General features: G+C 31.9%; 2 protein-coding genes and 1 pseudogene across 2 annotated transcripts; 2 read left to right on the top strand and 1 right to left on the bottom strand.

The window, feature by feature from the left end:
* The first annotated feature begins 1,087 nt into the window (after positions 1-1,087).
* On the top strand, positions 1,088-2,023 carry LOC114368515 (annotated as a pseudogene).
* Positions 2,024-2,828: 805 nt separating this feature from the next.
* LOC114368514 (embryogenesis-associated protein EMB8-like) lies at positions 2,829-4,839 on the bottom strand. Its single transcript, XM_028325749.1, has 7 exons — positions 4,681-4,839; positions 4,444-4,575; positions 3,724-3,866; positions 3,508-3,605; positions 3,325-3,419; positions 2,935-2,988; positions 2,829-2,846 (listed from the first exon to the last, which is right to left on the bottom strand). Exons 1-7 carry the CDS (start codon positions 4,837-4,839, stop codon positions 2,829-2,831), a joined length of 699 nt encoding a protein of 232 aa, XP_028181550.1.
* Positions 4,840-5,990: 1,151 nt separating this feature from the next.
* Positions 5,991-11,019, top strand: LOC114425003 (probable E3 ubiquitin-protein ligase bre1). Its single transcript, XM_028391716.1, has 2 exons — positions 5,991-6,731; positions 9,961-11,019. Exons 1-2 carry the CDS (start codon positions 6,238-6,240, stop codon positions 10,601-10,603), a joined length of 1,137 nt encoding a protein of 378 aa, XP_028247517.1. The 5' UTR covers positions 5,991-6,237; the 3' UTR covers positions 10,604-11,019.
* Positions 11,020-13,208: the final 2,189 nt, after the last annotated feature.

Below are 13,208 nucleotides of genomic sequence, written 5' to 3'. Positions count from 1 at the left end.
AATGGATTTTCAAGATTAACTAGAGTTTTAATTCGATGTTTTTTTATATATAATTGGGGATGAAGATTTTTTAATTCATATATTTTTTTGAGTTTTAATTCATTGTTAATATAACTTATAAGTAGTTAATATAAAAATCAACAATAAATTTATCATATATTATGAATTAGAATAAAACCATAATGTATTTATACTGTTCCTATGTAGTCTTTTTTTAAAAAAATTTTTATTTGGTTTTGTTTATGATTATGTCCCGTGGGAAACCGTAGAAGAACAAGTCACATGGGATATACTTGATATTTTATTTTTTTATAACCATAAGAATTAAACATGATATGAGAAAATTTATAACATTCTATATTGTTGAATTGATCGAGTTAGATCATCCTTATTATTTTTATATTTTATAATGGGATAAACCATTTTGTTCTTTGAATTTATAACATTGAAATCATATTTGTTTCCCAGTCTCGTGAAGATAATACGGTTCGTGATATGTTGAAAGTGAATTATAATCATAATGTTATTTTTATTTAAAATATAATTTTGAAGTTATAAACATGCAGAGCAAATTATAATTTTTAGAAGTACACGAAAGTTGCTAACACAATCAAAATTACCTATATTATTTAATTTATTTAAAATATTCTTAATTCAGAATTACCTTAACTAAAACATGAAAATATATTATACGTAATTATATCAATTAATTCAAATCATAATATATATTAATTATAATAATCTTAATTACTATAAATTATAATTGTTTTTTATGAATTAAAAAAATCAGCGACGGAAAAGTTATAAATGTGTTATTAGGTAACATCCACTTACGTGACAGTAGTTAATCTCAGACTCAGTATTGCCAAATGCCAAAATTAAATAGCTCTACCGAAAAAAATCTTTCCAAATTCCTACAAATTAAACATAAATGAGCAAAATAGCATTCAATACTACACTACAAGCCTAAAATTAACGCATGCGTTATGAGTTTAGTTAGGGCTCTTAAAAATTACAAGTACTACACATGAAAAAAGTAACACTCCAATTCCAGTAACCCACCCTTTAAGTTTCCTCTGTTCGCTTTGGTTCCTCGTTAACAACGTGCAAAAACATCACTCACTCACTCATTCTCATACATGGAAACGTGGTTCGTTGCCACTATTCTGTGCCTTTGCCTTTCAGTGATTCTCAAAGCAATACGCAACGTTTTCTTTTCTCCCCTCCCTCCAGGGCCTCACAAATGCAGCTTTAGATTGCTACCACAATACCTCACCGATCCAAAGACCATTCTTCAAAAGCTTCATGCAAAATATGGTTCAATCTTCACTGTTCACGTTGGTTATTCTCGCACAGACATTTTCATTGCAGATCGCTTTCTTGCACACCAAGCTTTGATCCAACATGGCACCGTCTTCGCTGATCGCCCTAAGGCCAATCCCACCAACAAGATTATTAGTAGCAACCAACATGACATTCTTTTCAGCTTCTATGGCCCCAAATGGCGCCTCCTTCGGCGTAACCTCACTTCAAGAATCCTTCACCCCTCACAGGTTAAGTCCTATTCACATGCTCCTGCAACGCCTTAGATGGTTATTTGGTTGCTACTTATGCCTCTGTGAATTTCCTGGTAGCTGAGATCGGGAGGGACTCAACAGCTTGGGATGATCCTTTGGCCTTTAAGCCAGAGAGGTTCATGAACAATGGTGAACAAAATGGAGGCACAAATTTTGACATAATGGGAAGTAAAGAGATCAAGATGATGCCGTTTGGGGCAGGGAGGAGAATGTGTCCTGGCTATGCTTTGGAAATTTTGCACTTAGAGTACTTTGTGGCCAATTTTGTTTGGTATTTTGCGTGGAAGGTTGGGAATGGAGATCGATGATGTTGATCTGTCAGAGAAGCTGAAATTCACAACCGTAATGAAGAATCCTTTGCAGCTTCATGTATTACCTAGGCAATACTTATCATCAATTATCAGTGGCTTTTAGTTCAAAACTCTTTTCTTTTTTCTTTAAGGTGTCTTAGTGTGTGTCTTTTTTCTAGTAGGTAGTATTTGGTTATTTATTTATTTTTTATTTGTTCATTTATCTTTAAAAAAATTCAATTTGGACCAATATTTGTTTTGTTCGGTTTAGTCTTTTATTTATTTTTTTAAATTATTGGGTCATTTATTTCTTTTTAGTCTTTTATTTTTTTTTAAAATTTATTGGGTCATTTATTTCTTTTTTTTGTTCAATTCGATCCAAAAAAGTGGAGGAAAAAGAGAAAATATAACAAAAAAAGTTTATTTTTAAATGATTAAGAACATTAATTTTAACTAAACTGAAGGATTAAATATAACAAAAAAATAAGATAAATGAATAAATTGAACTTTTAAAAAAATGAAAGACTAAATTAAACAAAAAAATAAGATAAAAGTTTAAATTAAACAAAAAATAAAATAAATGATTAAAATGAACTTTTTAAAAGATAAAAGACTAGACTAAACAAAACAAAAAATAAGATAAATAATCAAATTGAACAAAAATAAAATAAGATAAAAGATCAAATAGATCATTTAGCTTAACTTAAAAATATGTTAACTTAGTTGGTTTTTCTTTGACTTAAATATGTTTTTCATATATAAAAAATAAATCAATTTCATATTATTATCTCGAATTTATTTTTGGTTAATTATAAAAAAAAATTATATTTCAACACTTGTTGTTAGTCTCATAATATCACATCATCAAACTTAATCACTCAACATCAACATATAATTAAATTAAAATCTTGTCATCACTTAAGAGATACTATCATGAGTTACTAAACTATCCATTCTCCCTTTAGTATTTTTCATCTCCCTTAAGCCATTATCAAACACACATAAGTCAAGAATGGAATGGTAAGACTAAATTTCATAATCCCAATTCCCACCTCTCAATTACATACCTCGATATCTTCACCAGGGATTCCCCTATTAGGAGCAATCGGATCATTGGCTGCCTGAAAAAAGTAATATATTTATTCACAACAGAAGGTGCAAAATCTAAAGCAGTCCCAGTTCTAGAGATCAGCGCTAGTGCCACTTGGGTTACAAGCCCAACGGCTTGATTTATAAATTATAATAATAAAAGTCAGTCTAGATTGAAGATTCATTTGGCAATTCCTATATACTTTCTACTTTTTTTGTAATACAAGGGATGCATTATGTCAAAAATCATAATTGACAAAAATAATTAATCAAGAAAACAACACTGCAGAAAGTAGGTTTTCATTTCAATTTTACACAACTACAAACCAAAAGAAACAGATAAAATTATTTTGAGTCAAAAAAATTACCTGGATGCAAAGCAAAGGGGTTTTAACATGTTTTATGGAGTCTGAACTGCTGGAATTAGAGTAGTATTCATCCATAGACTTGAATCCAAAAGAAACTGCGAAGCCTCATAGATGAGTATCTGAGCAGACAGAAATCACAATTGTGATCTATCAATCAAGCTTCCATTAAGTAGGGGCACATACCACGGGTCAGTGCATCATCAAACTCCCTAACAGACTTGGCATTGGCTGCCAGTGGAATGTTATATTCAGCACCAATATCTTCGAAGAGTAAAACATGCCTTTACTCAAAAAGAGAAAAATACAAGATGTTATTGATAGATAGATACATCATGTCCAGCAAATGGATTCATTAATAAGTATAGCTAGAATAGCCACAATAACATATAAATTAGTCACTTGTTGAAAATCTTGCGAAGAGCCTTTGAAAGGGCCTTGTCATAAATAATGTTGAAGCCCTTGCGGAAGTCCTCATCTGCCATAACCAAATTGAAAGGATTACACAATGACACGGCACCAGAAAGTGGACAATTGTGCGATTCCTGAAAGTAACAAATGAAAAAACATAAATAGCATGGCAGAAACGGTATTCAATGGATAAAGGCAAAGATGATACACCTACAATCACTTCTAATTATTTACTTAGTGAGAATAAAGTATAATTTCAAATTCAATGTCCATTCCCTAATTTTTTTCAAACAAACAACTGAGGTGAATCTCATCACTCAAACAAGCAATTTGATCCTTAAAGTAATACCTTAAATTGTCCTTAAACTAAAACAAATTACTTAAATAATCCAAGAAGTATTACAAATCATGCTAAGTAGAACCTTAGATATTAAAAAAACCATCTAACTGGACCCTGAACTTAACTAAAATACATCAACTTGTGAACTAAACTGATAGAGGGTAATAGCTCGAGCGTGAAATTGGTGGTTTATTCCTTTCAAACAAGTCAACAGACTGTTGATCACTAGCTATATACCTTTCAAAACAACATTTTAGTTTTTACACCAAATATAGAAATCACTAGCCTAATGAACAGATATAAACTTCAAAAATCAAATCCTCAGACCAAAATTAAATTAACACTTTTGCAGGAATGAGCAATGATGCTACCTGACCCAAGTAACGCACAAGAATGTTGGCCGCAACTGACCATCCTACGGAATATACATTAGCATTGGGGTATCTACCGGTGACATGGGAAACAACCTCTCGCATATCTCCCAAAAACGAAGCCAAATAGAACTGCACATCAGTGTCACAAATAGAAATGTTTTGTTTGGATAAATTTCTCCTAAACAAACTAACCAGAACCTGTTCATATACATATAGAGTTGCAACAGTATTCACCTGAGGAGTAGTAACAGGGCTATCTCCACAGCCGAGACTATTAAAGACGAAAACACGCCACCCTTTGGTTCGATCTCTAAGTAGCATGTGTCTCACGTAAGCATCCATTTCTTCATTAACAACATAGGAAACAGTCATCTTCTTGGTAACAAAGGTCATCGACTACCTTGCCGGTCCAGACGCATGGATGAGGGAATTAACGAGGTATGGACTCAACTTCTTTGTATGCTAAATATATTATTTTTAAATATATTTAAATATTAAACAATTTCAAATTTTTTCAACTTAAGCAACGAACTTTATAATTATTACGTATGAGAGATGAACAAGACGTGTCTGAACTTTAAGAACTAAAAATATAATTTCCCATCTTTATCATTTTATCACTTTTATATCTACATGTATATTTTAGTATCTTTGGGAAAGATCTTACCATTTGTGTTAATATATTTTGATTTACGATATTTTGAATTAACACATTTTAAATAATTCACAAAATTTCGAAGTTTTTTAAGCTAAAAAACAAAGGTGCCATAAAATTTTTAAAAAATAAATATTAATTATTACATCATTATTTCATGAAGAAACTTGATGGTAAGAACTAGAAATCAAACCAAAAAATGAATTAAGGACAAAGGCTGATCAACTAAATCTAAGAACATAAACATCAAGTACTACTACTATGACTACTAATTTATAGGTTTCTAAACTTTTTTTCTTCAATTTTTTAACTATTTTGAGTTTTTTTTAAATAAATCTATATATTTAAAAAATTATAATTCAAGCCTTTGTGAAATTTTAAGTTATTTTAAAGATCAACTTAGTTATTATCAATAATAGACATAAATGATAACAATTTGTATCTCTTAATTAAATGATTTATAGTTTAAATTATGTTAAAAGATAAATATTCAATCACAAATGTGATATAAAACAAATTAAAAATATATATTTTAATTTAAATGTAAAAAATTGGAACTTTTTTTAACATATGCAAAAAAAAAATTTCTAATAAATATTATCTTTTCTATTTTATAAAAATTAAAAATAAATATTTTTTTTATTAGTAAACTTAAAACTTAAATTTTAATTAATATTAAATCACTTAAAACATGTTTTATTCTTTAATTTTTTTTGAAGTGTCAACTTAAATTTGGATTTTATGTATAAAAAAAGTTTAAATTTGTATTTATTTTTCTGCAATTTGGTCGAGGATAATCCCGTTTTGCTATTGATTGGCGAGTCCGACCCGAGTGATTGATCGTGAAAAAACTAAACAAAAGTAAAATAATAATAATAATAAAGTAAAAACAGAGACATCTGGGTCACACTGCATTCCGCACGGGGTGAGAGTGTGGACGGGAACAGGATTGTGTTTGTTCTTCGTTTATCAAAGATCATCAAACGGGGAATTTAGATTTTGGAGAGAAAAAAAAGAAAGACGCACTCCCTCCTCCTTCTCTGTCTCCGGGTTCAATTTCAAACCCATAAATTCGGCTTCCAAATTGAGCGGATTTCAGAGATTATATTTTTCTTCTACTCTTACTTTGCGAAAAAATGGAAGAGGCAAAGGCATTGCACCAGCAACAGCAACAGCAGCAGCAGCAACAACAACAACAACAACAACAACTTCTGTTACAACAACAGCAACAACAACAACATCAACAACATTATCTGCTCTTACAGCAATTGCAAAAGCAGCAGCAGCAACATCAACAACAAGCTGCCGCCATTTCTCGTTTCCCTTCCAACATTGACGCTCACTTGCGTCCTATCAGACCCCTCAATCTCCAACAAAACCCTAACCCTAACCCTAACCTCAATCCCGCTCCCAACCCTAACCCTAATCCCATTCTCAATTTGCATCAGAACCCTAATTCCAACCATCTACCACCGCAGCAGCAACCGCCGCAACAGCAACAGCAGCAGCAGCAGAAGATTGTTCGACCCGGGAACCAGATGGAGCTCCAGATGGCGTACCAAGACGCGTGGCGGGTCTGCCACCCGGACTTCAAGAGACCCTTCTCTTCTCTTGAAGATGCCTGCGAGAGGTTTGTTCTTTAATCCTACCAACATCGTTGCTTTCTGTTTTTCTTTTTTGTTCACTGTGTAAACAATGATGTTTTTTTTTTGTGTGTGTGTTTGAATTTCAATTTTTTATATTCCTTTTTGTTGTTCTGACTTGTGCTACTATAATTTTCTTTTTTCTAACCTTGCTAACTGCGATTTGCCTGCTGGTTTTCTTAATAACTTTAGATGAGTTGCGTCAAGTTTAGTATAGAAAGAAATAAGACTCTCTCTCACATGCACACTCTTCTTTCCTCAAATGCTGATGATATCTATCATGCTTTATGTGTGCTTTATTAGTAATAATTAATTCACATTAGGATGGAAGAAGAAGGGATATCTCACAAGACTTGGCTATTTCCAACGTAATTGTATGAGAGACAAGCGGTTGTTGAAGAGGCTTGTTTAATCATTTAATGTCTTTCCATGAAGGTTGGAAAGATCACACTGATGTTAATGGCAAATAACTTTTGGATTTATCTGACATACCATGAAACTCTTCTTGAACTGTAAATTTGTATGATTGAGATTGTTATTGAAGCTTTAGGACAGAATTTTCTGGGGTGCCAGTGCTGTAAATGGTTTGCTTGTTGACAGCTAAAAGCATTAGGAAGAGTTGAGAAGACGAGCCACCCATGTAAACAGTAAATATAGAGGCTCATTATGTTGTGTATAAGAGATTGAAAAATTGGAGATATAATAGCCTTTTTGGTGCTATTATATGGATGTATAATTTGTGATTGCATATGTTGGCATTTATGATACTATCTTCACTGTGGTTTAGCTCAGGAACTATGTTCGTGGCCTTGCAATCACTTTATTGCAGATAATTCAGAATTATTTTTGGACTTAATTCAGAGTCTTATTTTTCTCAAGCTCCCTGTTTTGTGATTTTTGTTTGTGCTTTTACCATTAAGTCAATAGTTTTTGAATCAGAAAAAAAGTCTTTGCTGTTAAATGAAGCTATTAATCATACTGTGTTGGGATAGTTTAGATTTGAGTATGTCAGGGAATCTTCATAAAGAAGTAATCACACAGAGATGAGTATATGTTAATTTAGATTGATATATAGAGGAAGCTTAATTCCTCAATCCATTACATATGAGAGGTATGATAAAATACTGGGATTATTAGACAAATATTGGTATATTACTTAATCTGTTGCAACTTGCAATGATATAAGTAAGTCCTTTGCATGATACATTCTTGTCCTATTTTTTTTTTTTGATCGGCACATTCTTGTCCTATCATCATAGATAAACTAATTTCAGTGATGTTTCTGTTTTCATTGTGTGAAAATAGGATGTAAGTATTAACTCATTTTTTAAAAGTTCTCTCTGGAAGTTGGTAAAGTAAGCAATTATTTCTTCAAGATAAATTAAACCAAAACACAGACTAACTTGTGGAATTTCTGGAGTAACCTTAGGAGAATCAGATGGGATATGCTTGTGAAGAGTAGTAGTAGATTTCATTGGCATGCCTGTTATTTGATTGATGAACCATTGGAGAGATTCATGTTACTGTGTATTTTAAAGGTGGCCTTCAATATTACAACCTTTCCAAGTTTCAACTATATTTTGTACTTTTCTCCATCTTTTTTCTTAATGAGTTTTCTAATGTTTAGTAGGGAATGGGTTTCATTTCATGAAGTTAAAAGGCAAAAGCCAAAATTGTTAATTGTATTTTGTTAGTTTTTGGGCTATGTGTAGCTGTCAGTAGGCATCTGCTGGTGGCTAAGTGTCTCACACTGATCACAGGGTGACTCAGCTTACTTGCAATCATTGTTTCTGTGTTGACAAGTGCATGTTCCTGAATAAGATTTCTGCATTGCTCTACCCCACCCAAAAAAAAATGTTTTAATCTTTTTAGAACTGTTAATTTTTTATGAATTGATTTCCAATTTTCAATCTTTTTCTTCATGATACTAATTTCTGGGTAACAACGAAAGTAGGAGATGTTGATCATTTTTTAGATGGGATTACAAAGATAATGAAAGTAATGTTGATCATTGCTGATGCAGCTTGGTCTCTTTCATTCATTTAAGCAGTTGTAGGCCAAAAATCTAATCAATGTTTATGTTATATGTTTATAGGCTCTATATGGATAAAGATTAATTGGCACCGGTTTTCTGGTCTGAATACTGATTCTATCTCTTCACTTGCAATTTCTCTTCTCTCACTGCAACCTTCTCCTTATGTAGATTGCTATGCAGCTACAGAATACTCTCATGTTGCTTTCTCCTTTTTAATTGATTTGAAGTTAAATTCTAAATTGTCATTTTGGTCTTAGTTTGAGTAATCTTTGATCTTCTGTGATATTTGACTCCATGTCATGTTTTGTTCCTCTGCTTTTAGAATTGTTTAGCATGCCATATTGTCATCCACTATCCCAAATTCATTTTCCTTGTCATTGTCCCTGATTCTAATAACATATCAAAGTTTATCTATTTATTTATGTTTGGGGCCATATAATTAAATTGTTATCTATTACCATATCCTTATTTGTAATTTCACTATATGCATATTTTATTTACATATAGTTCTGCAGAACCTATAACATTTTGATTCTATCAAATTTAACCCTTGTTCTGTCATATGGCAATTGATATGTGCCAATTTACTTCAATCAAGAGCAACGGAACTGACAGTTGATTTATTGCAATGTAGAAATCAACTGAGAACTCTACTTGTTTATTACTATTACCTGCAAATGTGTGATGTTTTCCCTTTTAGTAAATCTGGCAACATGATTTCATGGGAGGCCTTGATATGCTTGAAATGACATTCATGATGGCCTCACTAAAATTAAAATGCACACATTAGCGATTCAGTTTTTTGCTGTCCACAAATTAGTTTTTTAATGGTCTGATATTGTAAATTAAAACAACAGTCACTGGTGTGGAACTTCCTATTACTTGCTTTGATGTATTTTATCATAGCATTAAATTCTTTTTGGTCCTGATTGCATTTCTTTGAAATGTGATCTACCAATCTAAACATAATAGTTCTCAATTGATTTTTTTTTCTTTAGCCAGTAAGCAGTATTTATTTTTTGTTAAAAAGAATGAATAATGCTGGTACCATTGTAACTCCCAAAAAAAAAACAAGAGAAAACCCAAATGAGCACGTCCTATATTTTAAGTCTATACAATTGAAAATTTCTCTTTCATGGATTTCTTATGTTTCAGAATTTCCCTAAATTTTCCTCTTGCAGGTTATTGCCTTATCATGTTGTGGCAGACTATGAAGAAGAAGAGGATGATAGGATTCTTGATTCTGACACTACTGGCCAGATGCTTTCACGGTCCCAGCAGTGGGATAATAATATTACTGCTAAAATTGCTGAGTTCACTGCAACTTTCGAGAAACAAGCACTTGCCTTCAACATAATAACCCAAAAGAGAGGTTTGGGGGAGTTCCGATCTGAGGAGAGACTGATGATTGAGCAGGCACTTCTCCAAGAAGAAAAACGGGCTAACTATGAATTAAGAGCAGAAATAGAGTCCAGGGAGAAGGCTGGTCGTGAAGCCCATGAGGCTAAATTACGGATGGCAGCAATGTTTCAAGCAGAGCAGGCTCGGGCAGATTTACAGTCTCATGCTGAAATGATGTCTCGAGCACCCATGAGAGGGAGTGCACTAGGGTCCCAAGGCAATGACATTGTGATTGGCCACGACATGGGAGAGCAGGATCAGGCAGGTAACCCCGGTGAGATGATTAATGGATGGGGAAACAATACACAGAGAGATGAGAAGGAGCCATCTGAAGATTTCTTGAATGATGAAGCCGAAAATGGAGATACTGGGACCCAGGATGGCTGGCGTGAAGTTGGTGAATTTGATTTGAATGCTAGGTGATTCTCGACAGTGATTGAATGAAACCTTTTGGGAGAGTTTTAATTACGTGTAAGGGATTAATATCCATTTTAAAAAAAGTCATTATCTTGGGTATCAACCATTGTCTTGAAGTTAGTATCTTAGATTACTTTCAAGATCAAAATCTATTTCACAAGAGCGCAAGGAAAACTATTGAACCAGTACTAGATTGGATGAATATCAAAGTTTATGCTCTTACACTAGTGTAGTGCACATGGTTGGATCACTAGGTCCTCTTGAGTGTTATATAAGCATACAAATTCTGACAAATGTATATCCTTAGTTTTCAGGGAAACTCTTGTTTCATCGTTTTGGCATCTGATTTTTCAGGTTGCTGTCAAATCTTTGCTATCTTTACTACCATTATAAAAGAAAGAAAAAAAAATGTATTTTTGATAGTGTGGATTTCGGTGCGAGCTAAGTAGGGGTAAGATCTGACTATTGTTGTCAACGAAAATGTTCGAACATGTTTTGGGAACGAACTAGCCTTGGGATGTGGTAGAAGAAAGAAAGAAAATATAAATAAAAGTGAAGTATCAAAACTTAAAATATTCTGTAAGTAACAGAACTCTTCTTTTTCAGATACTCGTATGTATATTACAACTTGATTTATACGTGTCGGGGTCATTATTAAATTTTAACAAAGACATTTCTTAAGTGCAACTTAATTTGTTGATAGAGATGCATTAAGTCGAAGAGGTTGTTTCGGGATGTAATGTTAAATACGGCGGGACCCTAAAAATTGGGATAACATGATAAGAAAAAATAGATTCATGTGAGATAAATTTGTTGAATGATTTGTTGTTGAGGACAAGAAAAATTTGTTTATTAGCAATTGTTGTAAAAATATGTAAGACATTTATCAAGTAAATATTTTTCATTGATAATATGAAATAAAATTATTGGCTAAATAAAGTCTTTTAAAAAAAAAAGTTATCGGCTAAAGATTTGCTGCCGAAAACATGAGACAAATTTGTCAAGTGGAAATTAGTTGTTGACAATACAAAGACAAATGTGGAACAGATTTATTAATTGAAGATTCATAATGATAGTAGCGGATCGGTGACAATACAATGATAAATAAATCTAATTGATTGGATAAATTCGTAGTAATATTTTGTCAGTTTTCAAGTCAACAAAATCAAGATTAGGTTAATTAGTTTGTCAGTTCTTAATTATTTTATTTTATTTTATTCATAGGATCGGTGTAAAAGAGTAGCCATGTTGTAATAAGCACATTAGCAAATTGATACAACCAACAAAATCAATTTATTTGTTCCATAAATGTTTGATGTTTTCATAAAGATGGCTTTAGCAGATTATGGTTCTTCATATAATACTTGCTCGAATGTAGTTTTCTAATAATTTTTCGTACGAAACGATTTTCGTCCTATAGCAGTTTTTTTTTTTTAAGAAATATTTCCTCACATCCGTACTGATTTCAAAGAAGGAATTCATCAAACATATCTTCCATTTTACTTTTTTTTTTTTGTTATTTCAATTTAAACTTAAAATTCTTTACATTTTTTACATCTTTATCTTCCAAGTATTTTAATTTTCTTGCATTTGGGTTTTCCTTTCTATTTTTATTTCAGCGCTTTGCCTCTTTGCAAAAATATTATTTTTGATCATTTAGTTTCTTGTTCTTTTAATTTCAAAAAACATCATCTTTGGCACTTTATTCTTTAACACTCTTTATGTTTCTCTTATTTTACTTTCATCGCATATTTTTCCATTTTCGTTTTATCTTTTACAAGGTCATTTATTTTTAGCACTTTATTTTTGCTTTGCTCTTTAATTTCTTATTAATTTAATCTCCTGGTCAACCTCTCTCTATTTATCAAATATTTTGTCGTCAAACCAACAATTCGATAATTTTTCAAAACTATAAAATTATCGTATAACTTGAGATTACGTAAAATAAATCACAAGGGTACAAAAATTTCAATCTCTTCAACAAAATTTATCACAAACAAATTGGTAAGTCTTCGAAAGGTAAATTCTCATTGACAAAAAATGACCGTCAACAACACAATACAGAAGATCCTGTGCAGTGTAACAGCACCATCTATAGGTTGATAATGCTCATGCCCCGATTTCCACGTGGGAGAGTGGGGAATTAAGATAGCTAAAAAAGTTGTATTATTATTATAAGTTAAAAAAAATAATGGTTAAATGCGTTGGATATGTATAAATGTTCGTTGGGTTGGGACCGATTTGTTTTACGCATCTTGATGATGATACGGAGACATCCTGGCGTCCATCACACTCAGTCAGGTTTTGAGGGACTATGAATTTGCTACCATGAATGCTCCTCCTGGAAAACACTTTATGTCTCCACATTATGATTTTAAAATAATCTTAACATTTATATTTTTTTATTAAGACTATTTATATCTTTTTAAGTGATGTAATTCTGCTCAAACTGATAGAACAGTAATAAAATTTGTATTTTCACCATATTTAGAATTCAATGGTAAAAGTTAAAATGATCTTACACAAGTAACTTTTACATTAATATTATATTACAACTATTAAGCGCGAGCACGTGTATTAATTGATCTAAACAAACAAAAAAGAAGAAGAT

The sequence above is a fragment of the Glycine soja genome, chromosome 9 (genome assembly GCF_004193775.1).
Source record: "Glycine soja cultivar W05 chromosome 9, ASM419377v2, whole genome shotgun sequence".
Lineage (NCBI taxonomy): Eukaryota > Viridiplantae > Streptophyta > Magnoliopsida > Fabales > Fabaceae > Glycine > Glycine soja.
This window is presented reverse-complemented; position numbering and strand designations above follow the sequence as displayed.

Excerpts from the sequence above, each read along its gene's own strand:
- LOC114368514 (XM_028325749.1), bottom strand. The coding sequence starts at position 4,839 with ATGACCTTTGTTACCAAGAAGATGACTGTTTCCTATGTTGTTAATGAA. Across the intron at positions 3,606-3,723 it reads CTTCGCAAGATTTTCAACAA|GCATGTTTTACTCTTCGAAG; the intron begins GTGACTAATTTA and ends TTTTGAGTAAAG. Across the intron at positions 2,989-3,324 it reads CCCCTTTGCTTTGCATCCAG|GCAGCCAATGATCCGATTGC; the intron begins GTAATTTTTTTG and ends TACTTTTTTCAG.
- LOC114425003 (XM_028391716.1), top strand. The coding sequence starts at position 6,238 with ATGGAAGAGGCAAAGGCATTGCACCAGCAACAGCAACAGCAGCAGCAG. Across the intron at positions 6,732-9,960 it reads CTTGAAGATGCCTGCGAGAG|GTTATTGCCTTATCATGTTG; the intron begins GTTTGTTCTTTA and ends TTCCTCTTGCAG.